Source organism: Pristiophorus japonicus, chromosome 22 (genome assembly GCF_044704955.1).
Source record: "Pristiophorus japonicus isolate sPriJap1 chromosome 22, sPriJap1.hap1, whole genome shotgun sequence".
NCBI classification, from domain to species: domain Eukaryota; kingdom Metazoa; phylum Chordata; class Chondrichthyes; family Pristiophoridae; genus Pristiophorus; species Pristiophorus japonicus.
In genome coordinates, this window is record NC_091998.1 from 35,637,801 (window position 1) to 35,660,814 (window position 23,014).

A 23,014-nucleotide genomic window follows, 5' to 3' on the forward strand; every position below is an offset into this window, starting at 1 on the left:
CAACTTCGGGCACCAACTCCGGGCACTAATCCCAGGCACTAACTCCGAGCACTAACTCCTGTCACCAACTCTGGGCAACAACTCTGGGCACCATTTCTGGGCACTAACTACGGGCACCAACGCCGGGCACCAACTCCGGGCACTAACTCCGGGCACTAACTTCAGGCACTAACTCCGGGCACAAACTTCGGGCACTAACTCCAGGCACTAACTCCAGGCACATACTCCGGGCACTAACTGCAGGCACTAATTCCAGGCACTGATTCCGGGCACTAGCTCCAGGCATTAACTCCAGGCACTAGCTCAAAGCACTAACTCCAGGCACTAACTCCGGGCACTAACACTGGGCACTAACTTCCAGGCACTAACTCCAGGCACTAACTAAGGGCACTAACTACAGACACTAACTCCAGGCACTAACTCCGGGCACGAACTCCAGGCACTAACTCCGGGCACTATCTTCGGGCACTAACTCTGTGCACTAGCTCCGGCCACAAACTCCTGGCACTAACACCAGGCACTAACTCCGGGCACTAACTCCAGACATGAACTCCGGGCACTAACTCCAGACATGAGCTCCGGGCACTAACTCCAGGCACTAAGTCCTGGCACTAACTCCAGGCACTAACTCCAGGCACTAACTCCAGGCACGAGCTCCAGGCACGAGCTCCAGGCACTAACTCCAGGCACTAACTCCGGGCACTAACACTGGGCACTAACTTCCGGGCACTAACTCCAGGCACTAACTAAGGGCACTAACTCCGGGCACTAACTCCAGGCACTAACTCCGGGCACTGGCTCCGGGCACCAACCCCAGGCACCAACGCCGGGCACCAACGCCAGGCACTAACTCCGGTCACTAACTTCGGACACTAACACCAGGCACTAACTCCGGGCACTAACTCCGGGCACTACCTACGGGCACTAACTCCGGGCACTACGGGCACTAACTCCGGGCACTAGCTCCGGGCACTAACTCCGGGCACTAACTCCAGGCACTAACTCCTGACACTAATTCCAGGCACTAACTCCGGGCACTAACTCCGGGCACTAGCTTCGGGCACTAACTCTGTGCACTCGCTCCGGGCACAAACTCCAGGCACTAACTCCGGGCACTCACTCCGGGCACTAACTCCAGGCACTAACTGCAGGCACTATCTCCGGGCACTAACTCCATGCACTAACTCCGGGCACTAACTCCAGGCACTAACTCCGGGCACTAACTCCATGCACTAACTCCGGGCACCAACTCCAGGCATTAACTCTGGGCACCAACTCTGGGCACTAACCCCGGGCACTAACTCCGGGCACTAACTCCTGTCACCAACTCTGGGCAACAACTCTGGGCACCAACTCTGGGCACTAACTACGGGCACCAATGCCGGGCACCAACTCCGGGGACTAACTGCAGGCACTAATTCCAGGCACTGATTCCGGGCACTAGCTCCAGGCACTAACTCCAGGCACTAGCTCAAAGCACTAACTCCAGGCACTAACTCCGGGCACTAACACTGGGCACTAACTTCCAGGCACTAACTCCAGGCACTATCTAAGGGCACTAACTACAGACACTAACTCCAGGCACTAATTCCGGGCACTAGCTCCAGGCACTAACTCCAGGCACGAGCTCCAGGCACTAACTCCAGGCACTAACTCCGGGCACTAACACTGGGCACTAACTCCAGACATGAGCTCCGGGCACTAACTCCAGGCACTAACTCTGGGCACTAACTCCAGGCACTAACCCCGGGCACTAACTCCAGGCACTAATTCCGGGCACTAGCTCCACGCACTAACTCCAGGCACGAGCTCCAGGCACTAACTCCAGGCACTAACTCCGGGCTCTAACACTGGGCACTAACTTCCGGGCACTAACTCCAGGCACTAAGTAAGGGCACTAACTCCGGGCACTAACTCCAGGCACTAACTCCGGGCACTGGCTCCGGGCACCAACCCCAGGCTCTAACGCCGGGCACCAACTCCGGGCACCAACTCCGGGCACCAACCCCAGGCACTAACTCCGGTCACTAACTTCGGGCACTAACACCAGGCACTAACTCCGGGCACTAACTCCGGGCACTAACTCCAGGCACTAACTCCGGGCACTGGCTCCGGGCACCAACCCCAGGCTCTAACGCCGGGCACCAACTCCGGGCACGAACGCCGGGCACCAACGCCAGGCACTAACTCCGGTCACTAATCTCGGGCACTAACACCAGGCACTAACTCCGGGCACTAACTCCGGGCACTACTTACGGGCACTAACTACGGGCACTACGGGCACTAACTCCGGGCACTAGCTCCGGGCACTAACTCCGGGCACTAACTCCAGGCACTAACACCGGGCACTAACTCTGTGCACTAACTCCAGGCACTAATTCCGGGCTCTAGCTCTGGGCACTAACTCCGGGCACTAACTCCAGGCACTAACTCCAGGCACTAATTACGGGCACTAGCTCCGGACACTAACTCCGGGCACTAACTCCGGGCACTAACTCAAGGTACTAACTCCATGCACGAACTCCAAGCACTAACTCCGGGCACCAACTCCAGGCACTAACTCCAGGCACGAACTCCAGGCACTAACTCCGGGCACTAACTCCAGGCACTAACTCCAGGCACTAACTCCAGGCACGAACTCCAGGCACGAACTCCAGGCACGAACTCCGGGCACTAACTCCGGGCACTAACTCCGGGCACTAACTCCATGTACTAACTCCGGGCACTAACTCCGGGCACTAACTATGGGCACTAACTCCGGGCACTAACTCCGGGCACTAGCTCCGGGCACTAACTCCAGGCACTAACTCCGGGCACTAACTCCAGGCACTAACTCCGAGCACTAATTCCGGGCACTAACTCCGGGCACTAACTCCGGGCACTAACTCCGGGCACTAACTCCGGGCACTAACTATGGGCACTAACTCCGGGCACTAACTCCGGGCACTAGCTCCGGGCACTAACTCCAGGCACTAACTCCGGGCACTAACTCCAGGCACTAACTCCGGGCACTATCTCCAGGCACTAATTCCGGGCACTAACTCCAGGCACTAACTCCAGGCACTAACTCCGGGCACTGGCTCCAGGCACCAACCCCAGGCACTAACGCCGGGCACCAACTCCGGGCACCAACTCCGGGCACCAACTCCAGGCACTAACTCCGGGCACTAACTCCGGGCACTAACTCCAGGCACTAACTCCGGGCACTACCTACGGGCACTAACTCCAGGCACTACCGGCACTAACTCCGGGCACTAGCTCCAGGCACTAACTCCGGTCACTAACTTCTGCACTAACACCAGGCACTAACTCCGGGCACTAACTCCGGGCACTACCTACGGGCACTAACTCCGGGCACTACGGGCACTAACTCCGGGCACTAGCTCCGGGCACTAACTCCGGGCACTAACTCCAGGCACTAACACCGGGCACTAACTCCGTGCACTAACTCCAGGCACTAACTCCACGCACTAACTCCAGGCACTAATTCCGGGCTCTAGCTCTGGGCACTAACTCCGGGCACTAACTCCAGGCACTAACTCCAGGCACGAACTCCAGGTACTAACTCCGGGCACCAACTCCAGGCACTAACTCCAGGCACGAACTCCAGGCACTAACTCCGGGCACTAACTCCAGGCACTAACTCCAGGCACTAACTCCAGGCACGAACTCCAGGCACGAACTCCAGGCACGAACTCCGGGCACTAACTCCGGGCACTAACTCCATGTACTAACTCCGGGCACTAACTCCGGGCACTAACTATGGGCACTAACTCCGGGCACTAACTCCGGGCACTAGCTCCAGGCACTAACTCCGGGCACTAACTCCAGGCACTAACTCCGAGCACTAATTCCGGGCACTAACTCCGGGCACTAACTCCGGGCACTAACTATGGGCACTAAATCCGGGCACTAACTCCGGGCACTAGCTCCGGGCACTAACTCCAGGCACTAACACCCGGCACTAACTCCAGGCACTAACTCCGGGCACTATCTTCAGGCACTAATTCCGGGCACTAGCTCCAGGCACTAACTCCAGGCACTAACTCCGGGCACTGGCTCCAGGCACCAACCCCAGGCACTAACGCCGGGCACCAACTCCGGGCACCAACTCCGGGCACCAACTCCAGGCACTAACTCCGGGCACTAACTCCGGGCACTAACACCAGGCACTAACTCCGCGCTCTAACTCCGGGCACTACCTACGGGCACTAACTCCAGGCACTACCGGCACTAACTCCGGGCACTAGCTCCAGGCACTAACTCCAGGCACTAACTCCAGGCACTAATTCCGGGCTCTAGCTCTTGGCACTAACTCCGGGCACTAACTCCGGGCATTAGCTCCGGGCACTAACTCCAGGCACTAACTCCGGGCACTAACTCCAGGCACTAACTCCGGGCACTATCTCCAGGCACTAATTCCGGGCACTAGCTCCAGGCACTAACTCCAGGCACTAACTCCAGGCACTAATTCCGGGCACTAGCTCCAGGCACTAACTCCGGGCACTAACTCCGGGCACTAACTCTGGGCACTAACTCCGGGCACTAACTCCAGGCACTAACTCCGGGCACTAACTCCAGGCACTAACTCCGGGCACCATCTCCAGGCACTAATTCCGGGCACTAGCTCCAGGCACTAACTCCAGGCACTAACTCCAGGCACTAATTCCGGGCACTAGCTCCAGGCACTAACTCCGGGCACTAACTCCGGGCACTAACTACGGGCACCAACGCCGGGCACCAACTCCGGGCACTAACTGCAGGCACTAATTCCAGGCACTGATTCCGGGCACTAGCTCCAGGCACTAGCTCAAAGCACTAACTCCAGGCACTAACTCCGGGCACTAACACTGGGCACTAACTTCCAGGCACTAACTCCAGGCACTATCTAAGGCCACTAACTACAGACACTAACTCCAAGCACTAACTCCGGGCACGAACTCCAGGCACTAACTCCGGGCACTAGCTTCGGGCACTAACTCTGTGCACTAGCTCCGGCCACAAACTCCTGGCACTAAATCCAGGCACTAACTCCGGGCACTAACTCCAGACATGAGCTCCGGGCACTAACTCCAGGCACTAACTCCGGGCACTAACTCCAGGCACTAACCCCGGGCACTAACTCCAGGCACTAATTCCGGGCACTAGCTCCAGGCACTAACTCCAGGCACGAGCTCCAGGCACTAACTCCAGGCACTAACTCCAGGCACTAAGTAAGGGCACTAACTCCGGGCACTAACTCCAGGCACTAACTCCGGGCACTGGCTCCGGGCACCAACCCCAGGCTCTAACGCCGGGCACCAACTCCGGGCACCAACGCCGGGCACCAACCCCAGGCACTAACTCCGGTCACTAACTTCGGGCACTAACACCAGGCACTAACTCCGGGCACTAACTCCGGGCACTAACTCCAGGCACTAACTCCGGGCACTGGCTCCGGGCACCAACCCCAGGCTCTAACGCCGGGCACCAACTCCGGGCACGAACGCCGGGCACCAACGCCAGGCACTAACTCCGGTCACTAATCTCGGGCACTAACACCAGGCACTAACTCCGGGCACTAACTCCGGGCACTACTTACGGGCACTAACTCCGGGCACTACGGGCACTAACTCCGGGCACTAGCTCCGGGCACTAACTCCGGGCACTAACTCCAGGCACTAACACCGGGCACTAACTCCGTGCACTAACTCCAGGCACTAACTCCAGGCACTAACTCCAGGCACTAATTCCGGGCTCTAGCTCTGGGCACTAACTCCGGGCACTAACTCCAGGCACTAACTCCAGGCACTAATTACAGGCACTAGCTCCGGACACTAACTCCGGGCACTAACTCCGGGCACTAACTCAAGGTACTAACTCCATGCACGAACTCCAAGCACTAACTCCGGGCACCAACTCCAGGCACTAACTCCAGGCACGAACTCCAGGCACTAACTCCGGGCACTAACTCCAGGCACTAACTCCAGGCACTAACTCCGGGCACTAACTCCAGGCACTAACTCCGAGCACTAATTCCGGGCACTAACTCCGGGCAGTAACTCCGGGCACTAACTCCGGGCACTAACTCCGGGCACTAACTATGGGCACTAACTCCGGGCACTAACTCCGGGCACTAGCTCCGGGCACTAACTCCAGGCACTAACTCCGGGCACTAACTCCAGGCACTAACTCCGGGCACTATCTCCAGGCACTAATTCCGGGCACTAGCTCCAGGCACTAACTCCAGGCACTAACTCCGGGCACTGGCTCCAGGCACCAACCCCAGGCACTAACGCCGGGCACCAACTCCGGGCACCAACTCCAGGCACTAACTCCGGGCACTAACTCCGGGCACTAACACCAGGCACTAACTCCGGGCACTAACTCCGGGCACTACCTACGGGCACTAACTCCGGTCACTAACTTCTGCACTAACACCAGGCACTAACTCCGGGCACTAACTCCGGGCACTAGCTCCGGGCACTAACTCCAGGCACTAACTCCGGGCACTAACTCCAGGCACTAACTCCGGGCACTATCTCCAGGCACTAATTCCGGGCACTAGCTCCAGGCACTAACTCCAGGCACTAACTCCGGGCACTGGCTCCAGGCACCAACCCCAGGCACTAACGCCGGGCACCAACTCCGGGCACCAACTCCAGGCACTAACTCCGGGCACTAACTCCGGGCACTAACTCCAGGCACTACCGGCACTAACTCCGGGCACTAGCTCCAGGCACTAACTCCGGTCACTAACTTCTGCACTAACACCAGGCACTAACTCCGGGCACTAACTCCGGGCACTACCTACGGGCACTAATTCCAGGCACTACGGGCACTAACTCCGGGCACTAGCTCCGGGCACTAACTTCGGGCACTAACTCCAGGCACTAACACCGGGCACTAACTCCGTGCACTAACTCCAGGCACTAACTCCAGGCACTAACTCCAGGCACTAATTCCGGGCTCTAGCTCTGGGCACTAACTCCGGGCACTAACTCAAGGTACTAACTCCATGCACGAACTCCAGGCACTAACTCCGGGCACCAACTCCAGGCACTAACTCCAGGCACGAACTCCAGGCACTAACTCCGGGCACTAACTCCAGGCACTAACTCCAGGCACTAACTCCAGGCACGAACTCCAGGCACGAACTCCAGGCACGAACTCCGGGCACTAACTCCGGGCACTAACTCCGGGCACTAACTCCATGTACTAACTCCGGGCACTAACTCCGGGCACTAACTATGGGCACTAACTCCGGGCACTAACTCCGGGCACTAGCTCCGGGCACTAACTCCAGGCACTAACTCCGGGCACTAACTCCAGGCACTAACTCCGAGCACTAATTCCGGGCAAAAACTTCGGGCACTAACTACGGGCACTAACTCCGGGCACTAACTATGGGCACTAAATCCGGGCACAAACTCCGGGCACTAGCTCCGGGCACTAACTCCAGGCACTAACTCCCGGCACTAACTCCAGGCACTAACTCCGGGCACTATCTTCAGGCACTAATTCCGGGCACTAGCTCCAGGCACTAACTCCAGGCACTAACTCCGGGCACTGGCTCCAGGCACCAACCCCAGGCACTAACGCCGGGCACCAACTCCGGGCACCAACTCCGGGCACCAACTCCAGGCACTAACTCCGGGCACTAACTCCGGGCACTAACACCAGGCACTAACTCCGCGCTCTAACTCCGGGCACTACCTACGGGCACTAACTCCAGGCACTACCGGCACTAACTCCGGGCACTAGCTCCAGGCACTAACTCCAGGCACTAACTCCAGGCACTAATTCCGGGCTCGAGCTCTTGGCACTAACTCCGGGCACTAACTCCGGGCATTAGCTCCGGGCACTAACTCCAGGCACTAACTCCGGGCACTAACTCCAGGCACTAACTCCGGGCACTATCTCCAGGCACTAATTCCGGGCACTAGCTCCAGGCACTAACTCCAGGCACTAACTCCAGGCACTAATTCCGGGCACTAGCTCCAGGCACTAACTCCGGGCACTAACTCCGGGCACTAACTCTGGGCACTAACTCCGGGCACTAACTCTGGGCACTAACTCCGGGCACTAACTCCGGGCACTTTTCGCCCGGGGGAGGGGGGCGCTACCACCACCCGGGCCGCCGTGCAATCGCCGATGATGTAATCACCGTGCCTGGCGACACCTCACCTCCGCCTGGCTAGCTGACATCCGCTCTCGGGGCGGTGCTTAAAGGGGAGGGCACCAGCGTCCCGGGCCACCATCTTTTTTTTGTCGGCCAACTCTCGGGTCGGCTCGACCATGGCGGTCCTAGCGAGGTCCAGGCTGCTATTGTGCCGCCCTGCCCCGGTCCCAGTGGAGGCCATCAGAGGCCGTGCAGAGTGTGCAGTGGCCCTCCCCTTTAACCGATGGAGAGGGGCATCAAAGCATGTCAATGCTACTTGGAGCATCCGCACAGCGCTTCCCTCAGCGCCCCAGTAGCACCCCGGTTACCGCCCCCAACGGAGGTGGAGCACGGGAGATTGCGTTCCGTTTCTTTTGAGGGGGCGGTAATGGCAATTCCACTCTGGGGGCGGCAATTCCACTGTGGGGGCGGCACTTCCACGCCAGGCGCTAAATGTCCCAGCCCCTATCGGGGCACAGGGAAATTTCTCCCCAGAATGTTTTCCTTATTTTTAAATTGGATTTAATTGGAACCTTCACCACATGGACTGCAGAGGTTCAAGAAGGTGATTCACCACCACATTCTCGAGGGCAATTAGGGATGGGCAATAAAAGCTGACCTTGCCACCGATGCCCACATCCTGGGAATGAATAAAAAGTAAAGGACCAGGGATGATGGACTTCAGTTACGTGGAGAGACTGGAGAAGCTGGGAATGTTCTCTTTGGAGCAGCGAAGGTTAATGTTAGATTTGATAGAGGATCGGTAACCAGAGGGACACAGATTGAAGGTAATTGGGAAAAGAACCAGAGGGGGAGATGAGGAGAATTATTTCACGCAGCGAGTTGTTGTGATCTGGAACGTGCTGCCTGAAAGGGCAGTGGAAGCAGATTCAATAATAATTTTCAAAAGGGAATTGGATATATAATTGAAACAGAGAAATTTGCAGGGCTATGGGGAGAGCAGGGGAGTGGGACTAATTGGACAGCTCTTTCAAAGAGACGGCACAGGAAAGATTTTTTTTTAATTTGTTCCTGGGATGTGGGCGTCGCTGGCACGCCGTTATTGCCTATCCCTAATTGCCCCTGAGAAGGTGGTGGTGAGCCGCCGCCTTGAATCGCTGCAGTCCGTGTGGTGAAGGTGCTCCCACAGTTAGGGAGGGAGTTCCAGTATTTTGACCCAGTGACGATGAAGGAACGGCCAATATATTTCCAAGTCAGGATGGTGTGTGACTTGAACATAAGAACATAAGAACATAAGAATTAGGAACAGGAGTAGGCCATCTAGCCCCTCGAGCCTGCTCCGCCATTCAACAAGATCATGGCTGATCTGGCCGTGGACTCAGCTCCACTTACCCGCCCTCTCCCCGTAACCCTTAATTCCCTTATTGGTTAAAAATCTATCTATCTGTGACTTGAACACATTCAATGAGCTAGCCTCAACTGCTTCCTTGGGCAGAGAATTCCACAGATTCACAATCCTCTGGAAGAAGAAATTCCTTCTCAACTCGGTTTTAAATTGGCTGCTCTGTATTTTGAGGCTGTGCCCCCTAGTTCTAGTCTCCCCTACCAGTGGAAACAACCTCTCTGCCTCTATCTTGTCTATCCCTTTCATGATTTTAAATGTTTCTATAAGATCACCCCTCATCCTTCTGAACTCCAACGAGTAAAGACCCAGTCTACTCAATCTATCATCATAAGATAACCCCCTCATCTCCGGAATCAGCCTAGTGAATCATCTCTGTACCCCCTCCAAAGCCAGTATATCCTTCCTTAAGTAAGGTGACCAAAACTGCACGCAGTACTCCAGGTACGGCCTTACCAATACCCTATACAGTTGCAGCAGGACCTCCCTGCTTTTGTACCCCATCCCTCTCGCAATGAAGGCCAACATTCCATTCGCCTTCCTGATTACCTGCTGCATCTGCAAACTAACCTTTTGGGATTCATGCACAAGGACCCCCAGGTCCCTCTGCACCTCAGCATGTTGTAATTTCTCCCCATTCAAATAATATTTCCTTTTACTGTTTTTTTTCCCAAGGTGGATGACCTCACACTTTCCGGCATTGTATTCCATCTGCCAAACCTTAGCCCATTCGCTTAACCTATCCAAATCTCCTTGCAGCCTCTCTGAGTCCTCTACACAACCCGCTTTCCCACTAATCTTAGTGTCATCTGCAAATTTTGTTGCACTACACTCTGTCCCCTCTTCCAGGTCATCTATGTATATTGTAAACAGTTGTGGTCCCAGCACCGATCTCTGTGGCACACCACTAACCACCGATTTCCAACCCAAAAAGGACCCATTTATCCCGACTCTCTGCTTTCTGTTCGCCAGCCAATTCTCTATCCATGCTAATACATTTCCTCTGACTCCGCATACCTCTATCTTCTGCAGTAACCTTTTGTGTGGCACCTCTGCTGCCCTTGTCCGTCTAGGTGCTAGAGGTCGCGGGTTTGGGAGGTGCTGCTGAAGAAGCCTTGGCGAGTTGCTGCAGTGCATCGTGTAGATGGTGCACACTGCAGCCACGGTGCGCCTGTGGTGGAGGGAGTGAATGTTTAAGGTAGTGGATGGAGTGCCAATCAAGCGTGCTACTTTGTCCTGGATGGTGTCGAGCTTCTTGAGTGTTGTTGGAGCTGCACTCAATCACACTCTTGACTTGTGCCTTGTAGATGGTGGAAAGGCTTTGGGGAGTCAGGAGGTGAGACACTCGCCGCAGAATACCCAGCCTCTGACCTGCTCCTGTTGCCACAGTATTTATGTGGCTGGTCCAGTTACGCTTCTGGTCAATGGTGACCCCCCAGGATGTTGATGGTAGGGGATTCGGCGATGGTAATGCCGTTGAATGTCAAGGAGCAGTGGTTAGACTCTCGCTTGTTGGAGATAGTCATTGCCTGGCACTTGTGTGGCACGAATGTTACTTGCCACTTATCAGCCCAAGCCTGAATGTTGTCCAGGTCTTGGTGCATGCGGGCATGGACTGCTCCATTATCTGAGGAGTTGTGAATGGAACTGAACACTGTGCAATCATCAGCGAACATCCCCACTTCTGACCTTATGATGGAGGGAAGGTCATTGATGAAGCAGCTGAAGATGGTTGGGCCTAGGACACTGCCCTGAGGCACTCCTGCAGCGATGTCTTGGGGCTGTGATTATTGACGTCCAACAACTACAACCATCTTCCTTTGTGCTACATATGTCTCCAGCCAGTGGAGAGTTTTCCCCGATTTCCATTGACTTCAGTTTTACTAGGGCTCCTAGATGCCACATTCGGTCAAAAGCTGCCTTGATGTCAAGGGCAGTCACTCTCACCTCACCTCTGGAATTCAGCTCTTTTGTCCATGTTTGGACCAAGGCTGTAATGAGGTCTGGAGCAGTGTGGTTATGGCAGAACCCAAACTGGGCATCGGTGAGCAGGTTATTGGTGAGTAAGTGCCGTTTGATAGCACTGTTGACCGCACCTTCCATCATTTTGCTGATGATTGAGAGTAGACTGATGGGGTGGTAATTAGCTGGATTGGATTTGTCCTGCTTTTGTGGACAGGACATACCTGGGCAGTTTTACACATTGCCGGGTAGCTGTACTGGAACAGCTTGGCTAGAGGTGCGGCTAGTTCTGGAGCACAAGTCTTCAGCACGACAGCTGAGACGTTGTCGGGGCCCATAGACTTTGCTGTATCCAGTGCGCTCAGCCGCTTCTTGACATTACATGGAGTGAATCGAATTGACTGAAGACTGACTTCTGTGATGGTGGGGACCCAAGGAGGAGGCCGAGATGGATCATCTACTCGGAACTTCTGGCTGAAGATGGTTGCAAACACTCCAGCCTTGTTTTTTGCACTCACGTGCTGGGCTCTGCAATTATTGAGGATGGGGATATTCATGGAGCCTCCTCCTGTTAGTTGGTTAATTGTCCACCACCATTCACGACTGGAGAGCTTTGATTTGATCCGTTGGTTGTGGGATCGCTTAGCTCCTTCTATAGCATGTGGCTTCTGCTGTTTAGCATGCATGTAGTCCTGTGTTGCAGCTTCCCCAGGTCGGTACCTTATTTTTAGGTACGCCTGGTGCTGCTCCTGGCATGCTCTTCTACACTCCTCATTGGACGAGGGTTGGTGGTCTGGCTTGATGGTAACGGTAGAGTGAGGGATATGCCGGGCCATAAGGTTACAGATTGTGGTGGAATACAACTCTGCTGCTGCTGATGGCCCACGGTGCTTCATTGATGTCCAGTTTTGAGCTGCTAGGTCTGTTCTGAATCTATCCCATTTAGCACGGTGGCAGTCCACACAACACAATGGAGGGTGTCCTCAGTGTGAAGACAGGACTTCGTCTCCACAATGACTGTGTGGTGGTGGCTGCTACCAATGCTGTCATGGACAGATGCATCTGCGACAGGTAGATTGGTGAGGACGAGGTCAAGTAGGTTTTTCCCTCGTGTTGGTTCTCTCACTACCTGTCGCAGGCCCAGTCTGGCAGCTATGTCCTTCAGGACTCGGCCAGTTCAGCCAGAGTTGTTTACTACTCTTAAGTGCTTCTTCCAAGTGGTGTTCAACATGGAGGAGTACTGATTTATCAGCTGAGGGAGGGCGGTGTGTGGTAATCAGCAGGAGGTTGCCTTGCCCATGTTTGACCTGAAGCCATGAAACTTCATGGGGTCTGGAGTCAATGTTGAGGAGCCTCAGGGCCACTCCCTCCCGACTGTATACGACTGTACCATCACCTCCTCTGAGGGATCTATCCTGCCAGTGTGACAAGACATACCCAGGGATGGTGATGGAGGAGTCTGGGACATAAGAACATATGAACAATGACGGATAGGTAAAGACCCTCTGGTCCATCGAGCCTGTCCCACACAATTGTGATATCTTGTATATCACAACATATACACTCCACCCCACCCCAAACCCTGTGATCTCCTGGAATAGGCAAAAACAGATAAAAAACCTCGGCCAATTTTGGGAAAAAAATCTGGGAAATTCATCTCCGACCCATCTCGGCGCTCGAAACTAGCCCAGGAGATCACTCTGGCCATTAAATTCCCTGCAGTACCTACCTCCTGTCAGAGGCGATCTCCACCACAGCCAGAAACAAATCCAGCTTTCGCTTGAAGGGATTCAGTGAGTCTGCATCCACCACATGGAGCGGCAGCTTGTTCCAGAGGTCTATTGTTCTCTGGGAAAAGAACCACCTCCTGACATCTAAACTCGATCTAGCCCTGTACAACTTAAATTTGTGACCCCTGGTCCTGCCTAACCTGTTTAATTGAAATAAACGGTCAGCTGGAACACTGTCTATTCCCTTCATTATCTTATAAACCTCAGTCATATCCCCCCCAAGTCTACGCTGTTCTAAGGTAAAGAGTCCCAACTCTTTTAGCCGATCTTGATAACTAAAATGCTTTAGACTTGGAATTAGTTTTGTGACCCCTTTTCTGCACCCTTTCCAGAGCCTCAATATCACCCATCATGTGAGGAGACCAAAACTGGACAGTATTCCAAGTGCGGCCTGACTAAGGTCTTGTACAAGGACAAAACAGTACGCCTCGTCTTATACTCATTTGTCCTATGTATACACCCCAACACCCTATTTGCTCCAGCTATCGAGCACAGCATTGCTCGTATACCTTTAAGGATGTATGCACTAGAATGCCAAAATCTCTTTCTATCTTCACCATCTTTAATGCCTTTCCCTGGAGGGCGTATGAATGTTGAGCATTTGCCCTGCTCACATGCATAACACTGCACTTATCCAAGTTATACGTCATTTTCCAGTCATGAGCCCAATCTCTCAACACATTAAGATCTGTCTAAAGCAGACAAGCATGTTCTACAGTTCTGGTATCATCTGGCTGAAACGTATGATTCTATGAGAATGACTGTGTCAGGCTGTTGCTTGACTAGTCTATGGGACAACTCTCCCAATGTTGGCACAAGTCCCCAGTTAGGAAGGTAGATTGGACTGGGCTGGGTGTTGTAGCGGTTTGTTGCAACTGAGTGTCTTACTGGGCCATTTCAGAGGGCAGTTAAGAATCAACCACATTGCTGTGGGTCTGGAGTCAGATTTCGGCCAGACTGGGTAAGGGTTTGATTAGGGCAGGGAAAATGGAGTATGAGAAGAAGCTTGCAGGGAACATTAAGACGGATTGCAAAAGTTTCTATAGATATGTAAAGAGAAAAAGGTTAGTAAAGACAAACGTAGGTCCCCTGCAGTCAGAATCAGGGGAAGTCATAACGGGGAACAAAGAAATGGCGGACCAATTGAACAAGTACTTTGGTTCGGTATTCACGAAGGAGGACACGAACAACCTTCCGGTTATAAAAGGGGTCGGGGGGTCTAGTAAGGAGGAGGAACTGAGGGAAATCCTTATTAGCCGGGAAATTGTGTTGGGGAAATTGATGGGATTGAAGGCCGATAAATCCCCAGGGCCTGATGGACTGCATCCCAGAGTACTTAAGGAGGTGGCCTTGGAAATAGTGGATGCGTTGACAGTCATTTTCCAACATTCCATTGACTCTGGATCAGTTCCTATGGAGTGGAGGGTAGCCAATGTAACCCCACTTTTTAAAAAAGGAGGGAGAGAGAAAGCAGGGAATTATAGACCGGTCAGCCTGACATCGGTAGTGGGTAAAATGATGGAATCAATTATTAAGGATGTCATAGCAGTGCATTTGGAAAGAGGTGACATGATAGGTCCAAGTCAGCATGGATTTGTGAAAGGGAAATCATGCTTGACAAATCTTCTGGAATTTTTTGAGGATGTTTCCAGTAGAGTGGATAAGGGAGAACCAGTTGATGTGGTATATTTGGACTTTCAGAAGGCGTTCGACAAGGTCCCACACAAGAGATTGATGTGCAAAGTTAGAGCACATGGGATTGGGGGTAGTGTACTGACATGGATTGAGAACTGGTTGTCAGACAGGAAGCAAAGAGTAGGAGTAAATGGGTACTTTTCAGAATGGCAGGCAGTGACTAGTGGGGTACCGCAAGGTTCTGTGCTGGGGCCCCAGCTGTTTACACTGTACATTAATGATTTAGATGAGGGGATTAAATGTAGTATCTCCAAATTTGCGGATGACACTAAGTTGGGTGGCAGTGTGAGCTGCGAGGAGGATGCTGTGAGGCTGCAGAGCGACTTGGATAGGTTAGGTGAGTGGGCAAATGCATGGCAGATGAAGTATAATGTGGATAAATGTGAGGTTATCCACTTTGGTGGTAAAAACAGAGAGACAGACTATTATCTGAATGGTGACAGATTAGGAAAAGGGGAGATGCAAAGAGACCTGGGTGTCATGGTACATCAGTCATTAAAGGTTGGCATGCAGGTGCAGCAGGCGGTTAAGAAAGCAAATGGCATGTTGGCCTTCATAGCAAGGGGATTTGAGTACAGGGGCAGGGAGGTGTTGCTACAGTTGTACAGGGCATTGGTGAGGCCACACCTGGAGTATTGTGTACAGTTTTGGTCTCCTAACCTGAGGAAGGACATTCTTGCTATTGAGGGAGTGCAGCGAAGGTTCACCAGACTGATTCCCGGGATGGCGGGACTGACCTATCAAGAAAGACTGGATCAACTGGGCTTGTATTCACTGGAGTTCAGAAGAATGAGAGGGGACCTCATAGAAACATATAAAATTCTGACGGGGTTAGACAGGTTAGATGCAGGAAGAATGTTCCCAATGTTGGGGAAGTCCAGAACCAGGGGTCACAGTCTAAGGATAAGGGGTAAGCCATTTAGGACCGAGATGCGGAGGAACTTCTTCACCCAGAGAGTGGTGAACCTGTGGAATTCTCTACCACAGAAAGTTGTTGAGGCCAATTCACTAAATATATTCAAAAAGGAGTTAGATGAGGTCCTTACTGCTAGGGGGATCAAGGGGTATGGCGAGAAAGCAGGAATGGGGTACTGAAGTTGAATGTTCAGCCATGAACTCATTGAATGGCGGTGCAGGCTAGAAGGGCCGAATGGCCTACTCCTGCACCTATTTTCTATGTTTCTATGTTTCTATTTCCTTCCCTAACGGACATTAGCGAACCAGATGGATTTTTTCAACAATCCGGTCATTTCATGTCCCCGATATTGGTGGCCTTACCGCCCACTGCCGCCCACTGCCGCCGAGGTCACCCCTCTGGACCAGTTTCCATTCGGGTTGGAGCGGGCAGGAGGTGAGCAGCGCCGGGAACCACCCGTTGACGGCCAAGTAGCACAAGTGACCTCGTGCCCGCCGAGCTGCCAGATTGGTGCAGGCGGGAGTCGGCGGCAGCAGGGGGAAGGACTGCTGCATGGAGGCAGGTCTAACCCCGATGGCAAGAAAAGGTTAGTGAACATCTTTAAAACATTTTTTAACAGCACCTTACCTGGATGGGGTTCCCTGAAGGTGTTCCGGTGTTTTTTTTGGGTAAAGTTTTTTATTTTCAGCGCCTCCCCCCTCCGTGGGCCCGACTCCATCCTCGGCGGCACTTGAGCGGCAAGCGCATTTGCCGCTGAGATTGGGAGCTCCCGCTCGCTGCCGCCGAAGCCATTATTTTGCTGCCGGGCGGTACTGCCACTTCTTTTAGAGGGATCTTTCGTGCAACGTACCACCCGGACTCTCGGCGGCCATCGGCGGCCCTTTGGGCAGGCCTCGGCTTTGACCAAGTTCGGGCCCTTAGTCACCATTACTGCCACTAGCTTTTCATTCCAGATTTATTGAATTAACTGAATTTAAATTCCCCAGCTGCCTTGGTGGAATTTGAACTCACATCTCCGGGTTATTAGTACAGGCCTCTGGATTACTGGTCCCATAATTTAACCACTGTGCTACCGTTCCGGGTGATGGGCTCCTTCTGTGCTGTATGATTCTAGGATTCTATAGCACATCGCAGTAGAATTTTCCTAGTGGATGGATTTACCATAGAAATAGCAACGGAATTAGATTTTGGCCGGTCAGTGTAACTCCACTGAGAATCAGCCCTGATTTTATTCAGTGCTCCTTCATTGCAGGAGTCTTGGGTCTATTGTCCTCTAGAGGGAGCCCATCGCTGGGGGTGGGGAGGAAGACCCAGCGATGAGGCCACTGAAAGGGCCAGGCAGCCATTTGGTGTGTGTAACCATGCTCTCACTGTAATGTATCAGGCCGGTGCTCCCAGACACTGATGTAAAAAGGCTACAGTTGAGCTGCTTCTAGTTCAGCAAAGGAGGCCCCAGCCTTTTGGCCCTGAGAGGAGGAGGTGGCCTTGGCAGTGAGAACCACCTCCAGCAACCCTCACACATTTATTCAATGCCAGAAGAATTCACTGATCTCTCCAGTACATCCAAGGTAACATGAGGCAATCATCCCCTGTAACAGTGCTTAGGCAACCAGTGATCCCAGCTGCAGTCCCCTTCCCTCCATCGAAACCCAGACAGCCACATTACTGACCATCACCAGCACGATGCAGGATAATGCCACTTATGTATTTTTGGACCGGGGATTTGCGGGAATGTCCATTCCTTTATCCTTTTTATTCGCACTCCAGGAACGTCTGAATATGGACAAATTCCAAGACAAGAATCCAGCCAACCGTGTCAGCAACAAGCACTCCCAGGCCAGGTCTAAGACAATTAGTTGCAGAGTAAAGCTCCACTCTGTCCCAACACTGTTCCATCCTTAGAAAGACACTGTCACCGTTCCCACTCTAACCCTCTGTTAGCCTCTCCAATTAATGCTGAATCAAGGACAATTTTGTAGAAATGAACCGAGACTGACAAACTCACTGTGTGTAGCACCCTTCCAACCAGCACACACTCTGGGCTCGATATGAACCAAGATCTAGAGGTGAAAGGTATGTCACCCTTGCTGATTTACAGAGGGTCTCCATCCCCAGTCCATCAACATTTCAAATTCTCATCCGTCTGTTTAAATCCCTCCATGCCCTTGTCCTCTATATCGTCCTCCAGCCACCTCCCAATTCTCTGTTTCTCTATCACTGGCCCCCCTGTATGACCCTCACTTTGTCCCATTGGCAGCCGTGCTTTCAGCTGTTTAGCACCACACTCCCACCCTAATACCCTCCACCTCTCCACCGCCTTCTCCTGCTTCAAGATGCTCTTTCTGGAATCCAGCTCTTTGAGCAAGCTCTTGGTAACCCCGCCTAATCCCTCCCTCGGATGAAACCAATACTGAGCCCATTGCTTCATGCAGTCCCCAACTCAACAAGTGATTCAATAAATCATTCAGAACTGTGCTCTGAATTGTACAAACCTGTTTATGAATCATCTCAACCCTTGGTGTCAAATGTTTGTTTACTCATCTCACTCACAGATTAGCGAGTGACTCGCAGATAGAGTGAGAAAGAGTCAGTACAAATGTTCTTATCTGATTGCGGGTGCATTTAAATTCTGCCTTTGTGCAATTTCATTCTATCAGCCATGATGCGATCACCAAACAACATTCTCACAGAAAAGTTATCTTCCATCTAATCAATCGAGGAAACGATAGATTCACTCAGCGATAAACAGAGAGCTGCAAATACTGGAAATGTGGGGGGAAAATACAGAAAGTATTAAAGACACAGAGCAGGCCCCTGGGCCCAGAGGCTATGGCAACCGCAGTCTCATTGTGAAGTCCGATTCCAGCTCACGCTAAGTTGTTGAGACTGATACTGCAACGCAATGCCGATCAGATTGTCAAATGTGACTAGCCCCCAGCTCTGTGTCCTCAACACGTACAGAGAGCTCTGCACAGGGAGCATGCACTGCACACATTGAGGGCACGGAAATGACTGGAGGGCTCACAGCACCTCAACATCACGTGGCCCACACAGAACGGGCGCAGCAGCACAGGCTAATTCACCTGGTTTTTATTCGTAACGTGGACTAAGATTGGTAATCAGGGTGAGTAGCTCGTCCACCCAATGGGTTGATGGCTCAATTGATGAATTTTATTTTTTCCTTTCAACACTGACACTTTTCTGGCCCTCTGAAAGATGCCTCCATTCCCTGTCATAGGTGTTGGCCAAGCCAACTGTGGTTGTCCATGTCCGACCAGGATCTGTGGACATCATGTGGGTGATTCTGCTATAGGTTCTGGAGGAGGAGGAGCACCGAAGACACCTTGGCAGACGGGAGTGATTGCACCTTAGGCGATGAAGAATCTGCCATTACATCTCCACTCATTAGTTCAGCCCAGGGCCACGGGATTCATACCTGGAGAGATCCGAGATGTGTTTATAAGAACATTAGAAATTACTGATGTCAGGCTAACTGGTCTATATTTACCCGTTTTCTCTCTCCCTCCTTTTTTAAACAGTTGTGTTACATTAGCTACCCTCCAGTCCATAGGAACTGATCCAGAGTCGATAGATTGTTGGAAAATGATCACCAATGCATCCACTATTTCTAGATCCACTTCCTTAAGTACTCTGGGATGCAGACTATCAGGCCCCGGGGATTTATCAGGCTTCAATCCCATCAATTTCCCTAACACATTCGGCCCCTCGAGCCTGCTCCGCCATTCAATAACCTCATGGCTGATCTTCGACCTCAACCCCACTTTCCTGCACTATCCCCATATCCCTTGATTCCCTTAATTTCCAAAAATCTATCGATCTCTGTCTTGAATATACTCAAAGTCTGAGCCTCCACAGCCCTCTGGGGTAGAGATTCACCACCCTCTGAGTGAAGAAATTTCTCCTCATCTCAGTCCTAAATGGCCGACCACTTATTCTGAGATTGTGACCCCTAGTTCTAGACTCCCCAACCAGGAGAAACATCCTCCCTGCATCCACCTCTCATTCTTCTAAACTCTAGAGAATATAGGCCTATTCTACTCAACCTCTCCTCATAGGACAATCTGCCCATCCCAGGAATCAGTCTGGTGAACCTTCGTTGCAATCCCTCAATAGCAAGTATATCCTTCCTTAGATAAGGAGACCAAAACTGTGCACAATACTCCAGATGTGGTCTCACCAGCGCCCTATATAATTGCAGTAAGATGTCTTTCTTCTGCTTTTCAAATCCTCTTGTAATCTTCCTCTTCAACAATTGTACATCCCTGTCTGGAGTAAAAATAAAAAGGGGAAGGTGGCTCAACCGTGGCTAACAAGCTAAATTAAGGATAGTGTTAAATCCAAGGAAGAGGCATATAAATTGGCCAGAAAAAGCAGCAAACCTGAGGACTGGGGGAATTTTGTAATACAGCAGAGGAGGACAAAGAGTTTAATTAGGAGGGGGAAAATAGAGTATGAGAGGAAGCTTGCTGGGAACATAAAAACTGACTGCAAAAGCTTCTTTAGATATGTGAAGAGAAAAAGATTAGTGAAAACAAACGTAGGTCCCTTGCAGTCAGATTCAAGTGAATTTATAATGGGGAACAAAGAAATGGCGGACAGTTAAACAAATACTTTGGTTCTGTTTTCACGAAGGAAGACACAAATAAGCTTCTGGAAATACTAGGGGACCGAGGGACTAGTGAGAAGGAGGAACTGAAGGATATCCTTATAAAGCGGGAAATTGTGTTAGGGAAATTGATGGGATTGAAGCCTGATAAATCCCCGGGGCCTGATAGTCTGCATCCCAGAGTACTTAAGGAAGTGGACCTAGAAATAGTGGATGCATTGGTGACCATTTTCCAACAGTCTATCGACTCTGGATCAGTTCCTATGGACTGGAGGGAAGCTAATGTAACACCACTGTTTAAAAAAGGAGGGAGAGAGAAAACGGGTAAATATAGACCAGTTAGCCTGACATCAGTAGTAGGGAAAATGTTGGGATCAATTATTAAAGATGAAATAGCAGCGCATTTGGAAAGCAGTGACAGGATTGGTCCAAGTCAGCATGGATTTATGAAAGGGAAATCACGCTTGACAAATCTTCTGGAATTTTTTGAAGATGTAACTAGTAGAGTGGACAAGGGAGAACCAGTGGATGTGGTGTATTTGGACTTTCAAAAGGCTTTTGACAAGGTCCCACACAAGAGATTGGTGTGCAAAATCAAAGCACATGGTATTGGGGGTAATATTCTGACGTGGATAGAGAACTGGTTGGCAGACAGGAAGCAGAGAGTCGGGATAAACGGGTCCTTTTCAGAATGGCAGGCAGTGACTAGTGGGGTGCCGCAGGACTCAGTGCTGGGACCTCAGCTCTTTACAAGATACATTAATGATTTAGATGAAGGAATTGAGTATAATATTTCCAAGTTTGCAGATGACATTAAACTGGGTGGTGGTGTGAGCTGTGGGGAGGACGCTAAAAGGCTGCAGGTGACTTGGACAGGTTAGGTGAGTGGGCAAATGCATGGCAGATGCAGTATAATGTGGATAAATGTGAGGTTATTCACTTTGTGGGCAAAAACACGAAGGCAGAATATTATCTGAATGGCGGCAGATTAGGAAATGGGGAGGTGCAATGAGACCTGGGTGTCATTGTCCATCAGTCATTGAAAGTTGGCATGCAGGTACAACAGGCGGTGAAGAATGCAAATGGTATGTTGGCCTTCATAGCTAGGGGATTTGAGTATAGGAGCAGGGAGGTCTTACTGCAGTTGTACAGGGCCTTGGTGAGGCCTCACCTGGAATATTGTGTTCAGTTTTGGTACCCTAATCTGAGGAAGGACATTCTTGCTATTGAGGGAGTGCAGCAAAGGTTCACCAGACTGATTCCCGGGATGGCTGGACTAACATATGAGGAGAGACTGGATCAACTGGGCCTTTATACACTGGAGTTTAGAAGGATGAGAGGGGATCTCATAGAAACTTAAAAGATTCTGGCGGGACTGGACAGGTTAGATGCGGGAAGAATGTTCCTGATGATGGGGAAGTCCAGATATATTACATTTGGTCCCCTCATCCAAATCATTGATATAGATTGTGAATAGCTTGGGCCCAAGCACCGATCCTTATAGCACCCCACTAGTTACAGTCTGCCAACTCGAAAATGACTCATTTTCTCTGTTTTCTGTCCATTAACCATTCCTCAATCCAATGAATCCATATCCCAAAAACATGAGCCCTAACCTCTTGTGTGTCAGCTTATCGAATGCCTGCTGAAAATCCAAATACACGACATCCACTGGTACCCCCTTATCTATTCCGCGAGTTACAACCTCAAAAAACATTAACAGATTTGTGACACAGGATCATTGTTCATTACAGGATCATTGTCAGTTACAGGATCGCTGTCAGTTACAGGATCATTGTCCATTACAGGATCATTGCCATTACAGGAACATTGTCCGTTACAGGATCATTGTCCATTACAGGATCACGGTCAGTTACTGGATCACTGCCCATTACAGGATCACTTTCTGTGACAGGATCATTGTCCGTTACAGAATCACTGTCAGTTACAGGGTCACTATCCATTACAGGATCATTGTGCATTACAGGATCATTGTCCATTACAGGATCACTGTCTGTTACAGGACCATTGTCAGATACAGCATCACTCTTCATTACAGGATCACTGTCAGTTACAGGGTCATTGTCATTACAGGAGCACTGTCCGTTACAGGATCACTGTCCATTACAGAATCGTTGAACATTACAGGATCATTGTCAGTTACAGGATCATTGTCCGTGACAGGATCATTGTACGTTACAGGATCATTGTCAGTTTCAGGATCACTGTCCGTTACAGGATCATTGTCTGTTATAGGATCATTGTCAATTACAGGATCATTATCAGTTGCAGGATCACTTTCAGTTACAGGATCATTGTCCGTTACAGGATCACTGTCCGTTACAGGATCACTGTCCATTACAGGATCATTGTCCGTGACAGCATCATTGTCAGTTACAGGATCACTGTCCGTTACAGGATCACTGTCAGTTACAGGATCATTGTCCATTACAGGATCATTGTCCGTTACAGGATCATTGTCAATTACAGGATCATTGTCAGTCACAGGATCACTGTCAGT

At 51.5% G+C, this 23,014-nt stretch overlaps 1 protein-coding gene across 1 annotated transcript; it reads left to right on the forward strand.

Moving 5' to 3' along the window:
* Positions 1–8,814: 8,814 nt before the first annotated feature.
* On the forward strand, positions 8,815–22,946 carry LOC139234589 (seminal vesicle major clotting proteins; the record flags this gene model as incomplete). The annotated part of the gene is made up of 3 exons (XM_070865277.1): positions 8,815–8,903; positions 22,248–22,594; positions 22,654–22,946. Coding segments are annotated over exons 1-3 (729 nt in total), but the record flags the coding sequence as incomplete, so codon positions are not given.
* Positions 22,947–23,014: the final 68 nt, after the last annotated feature.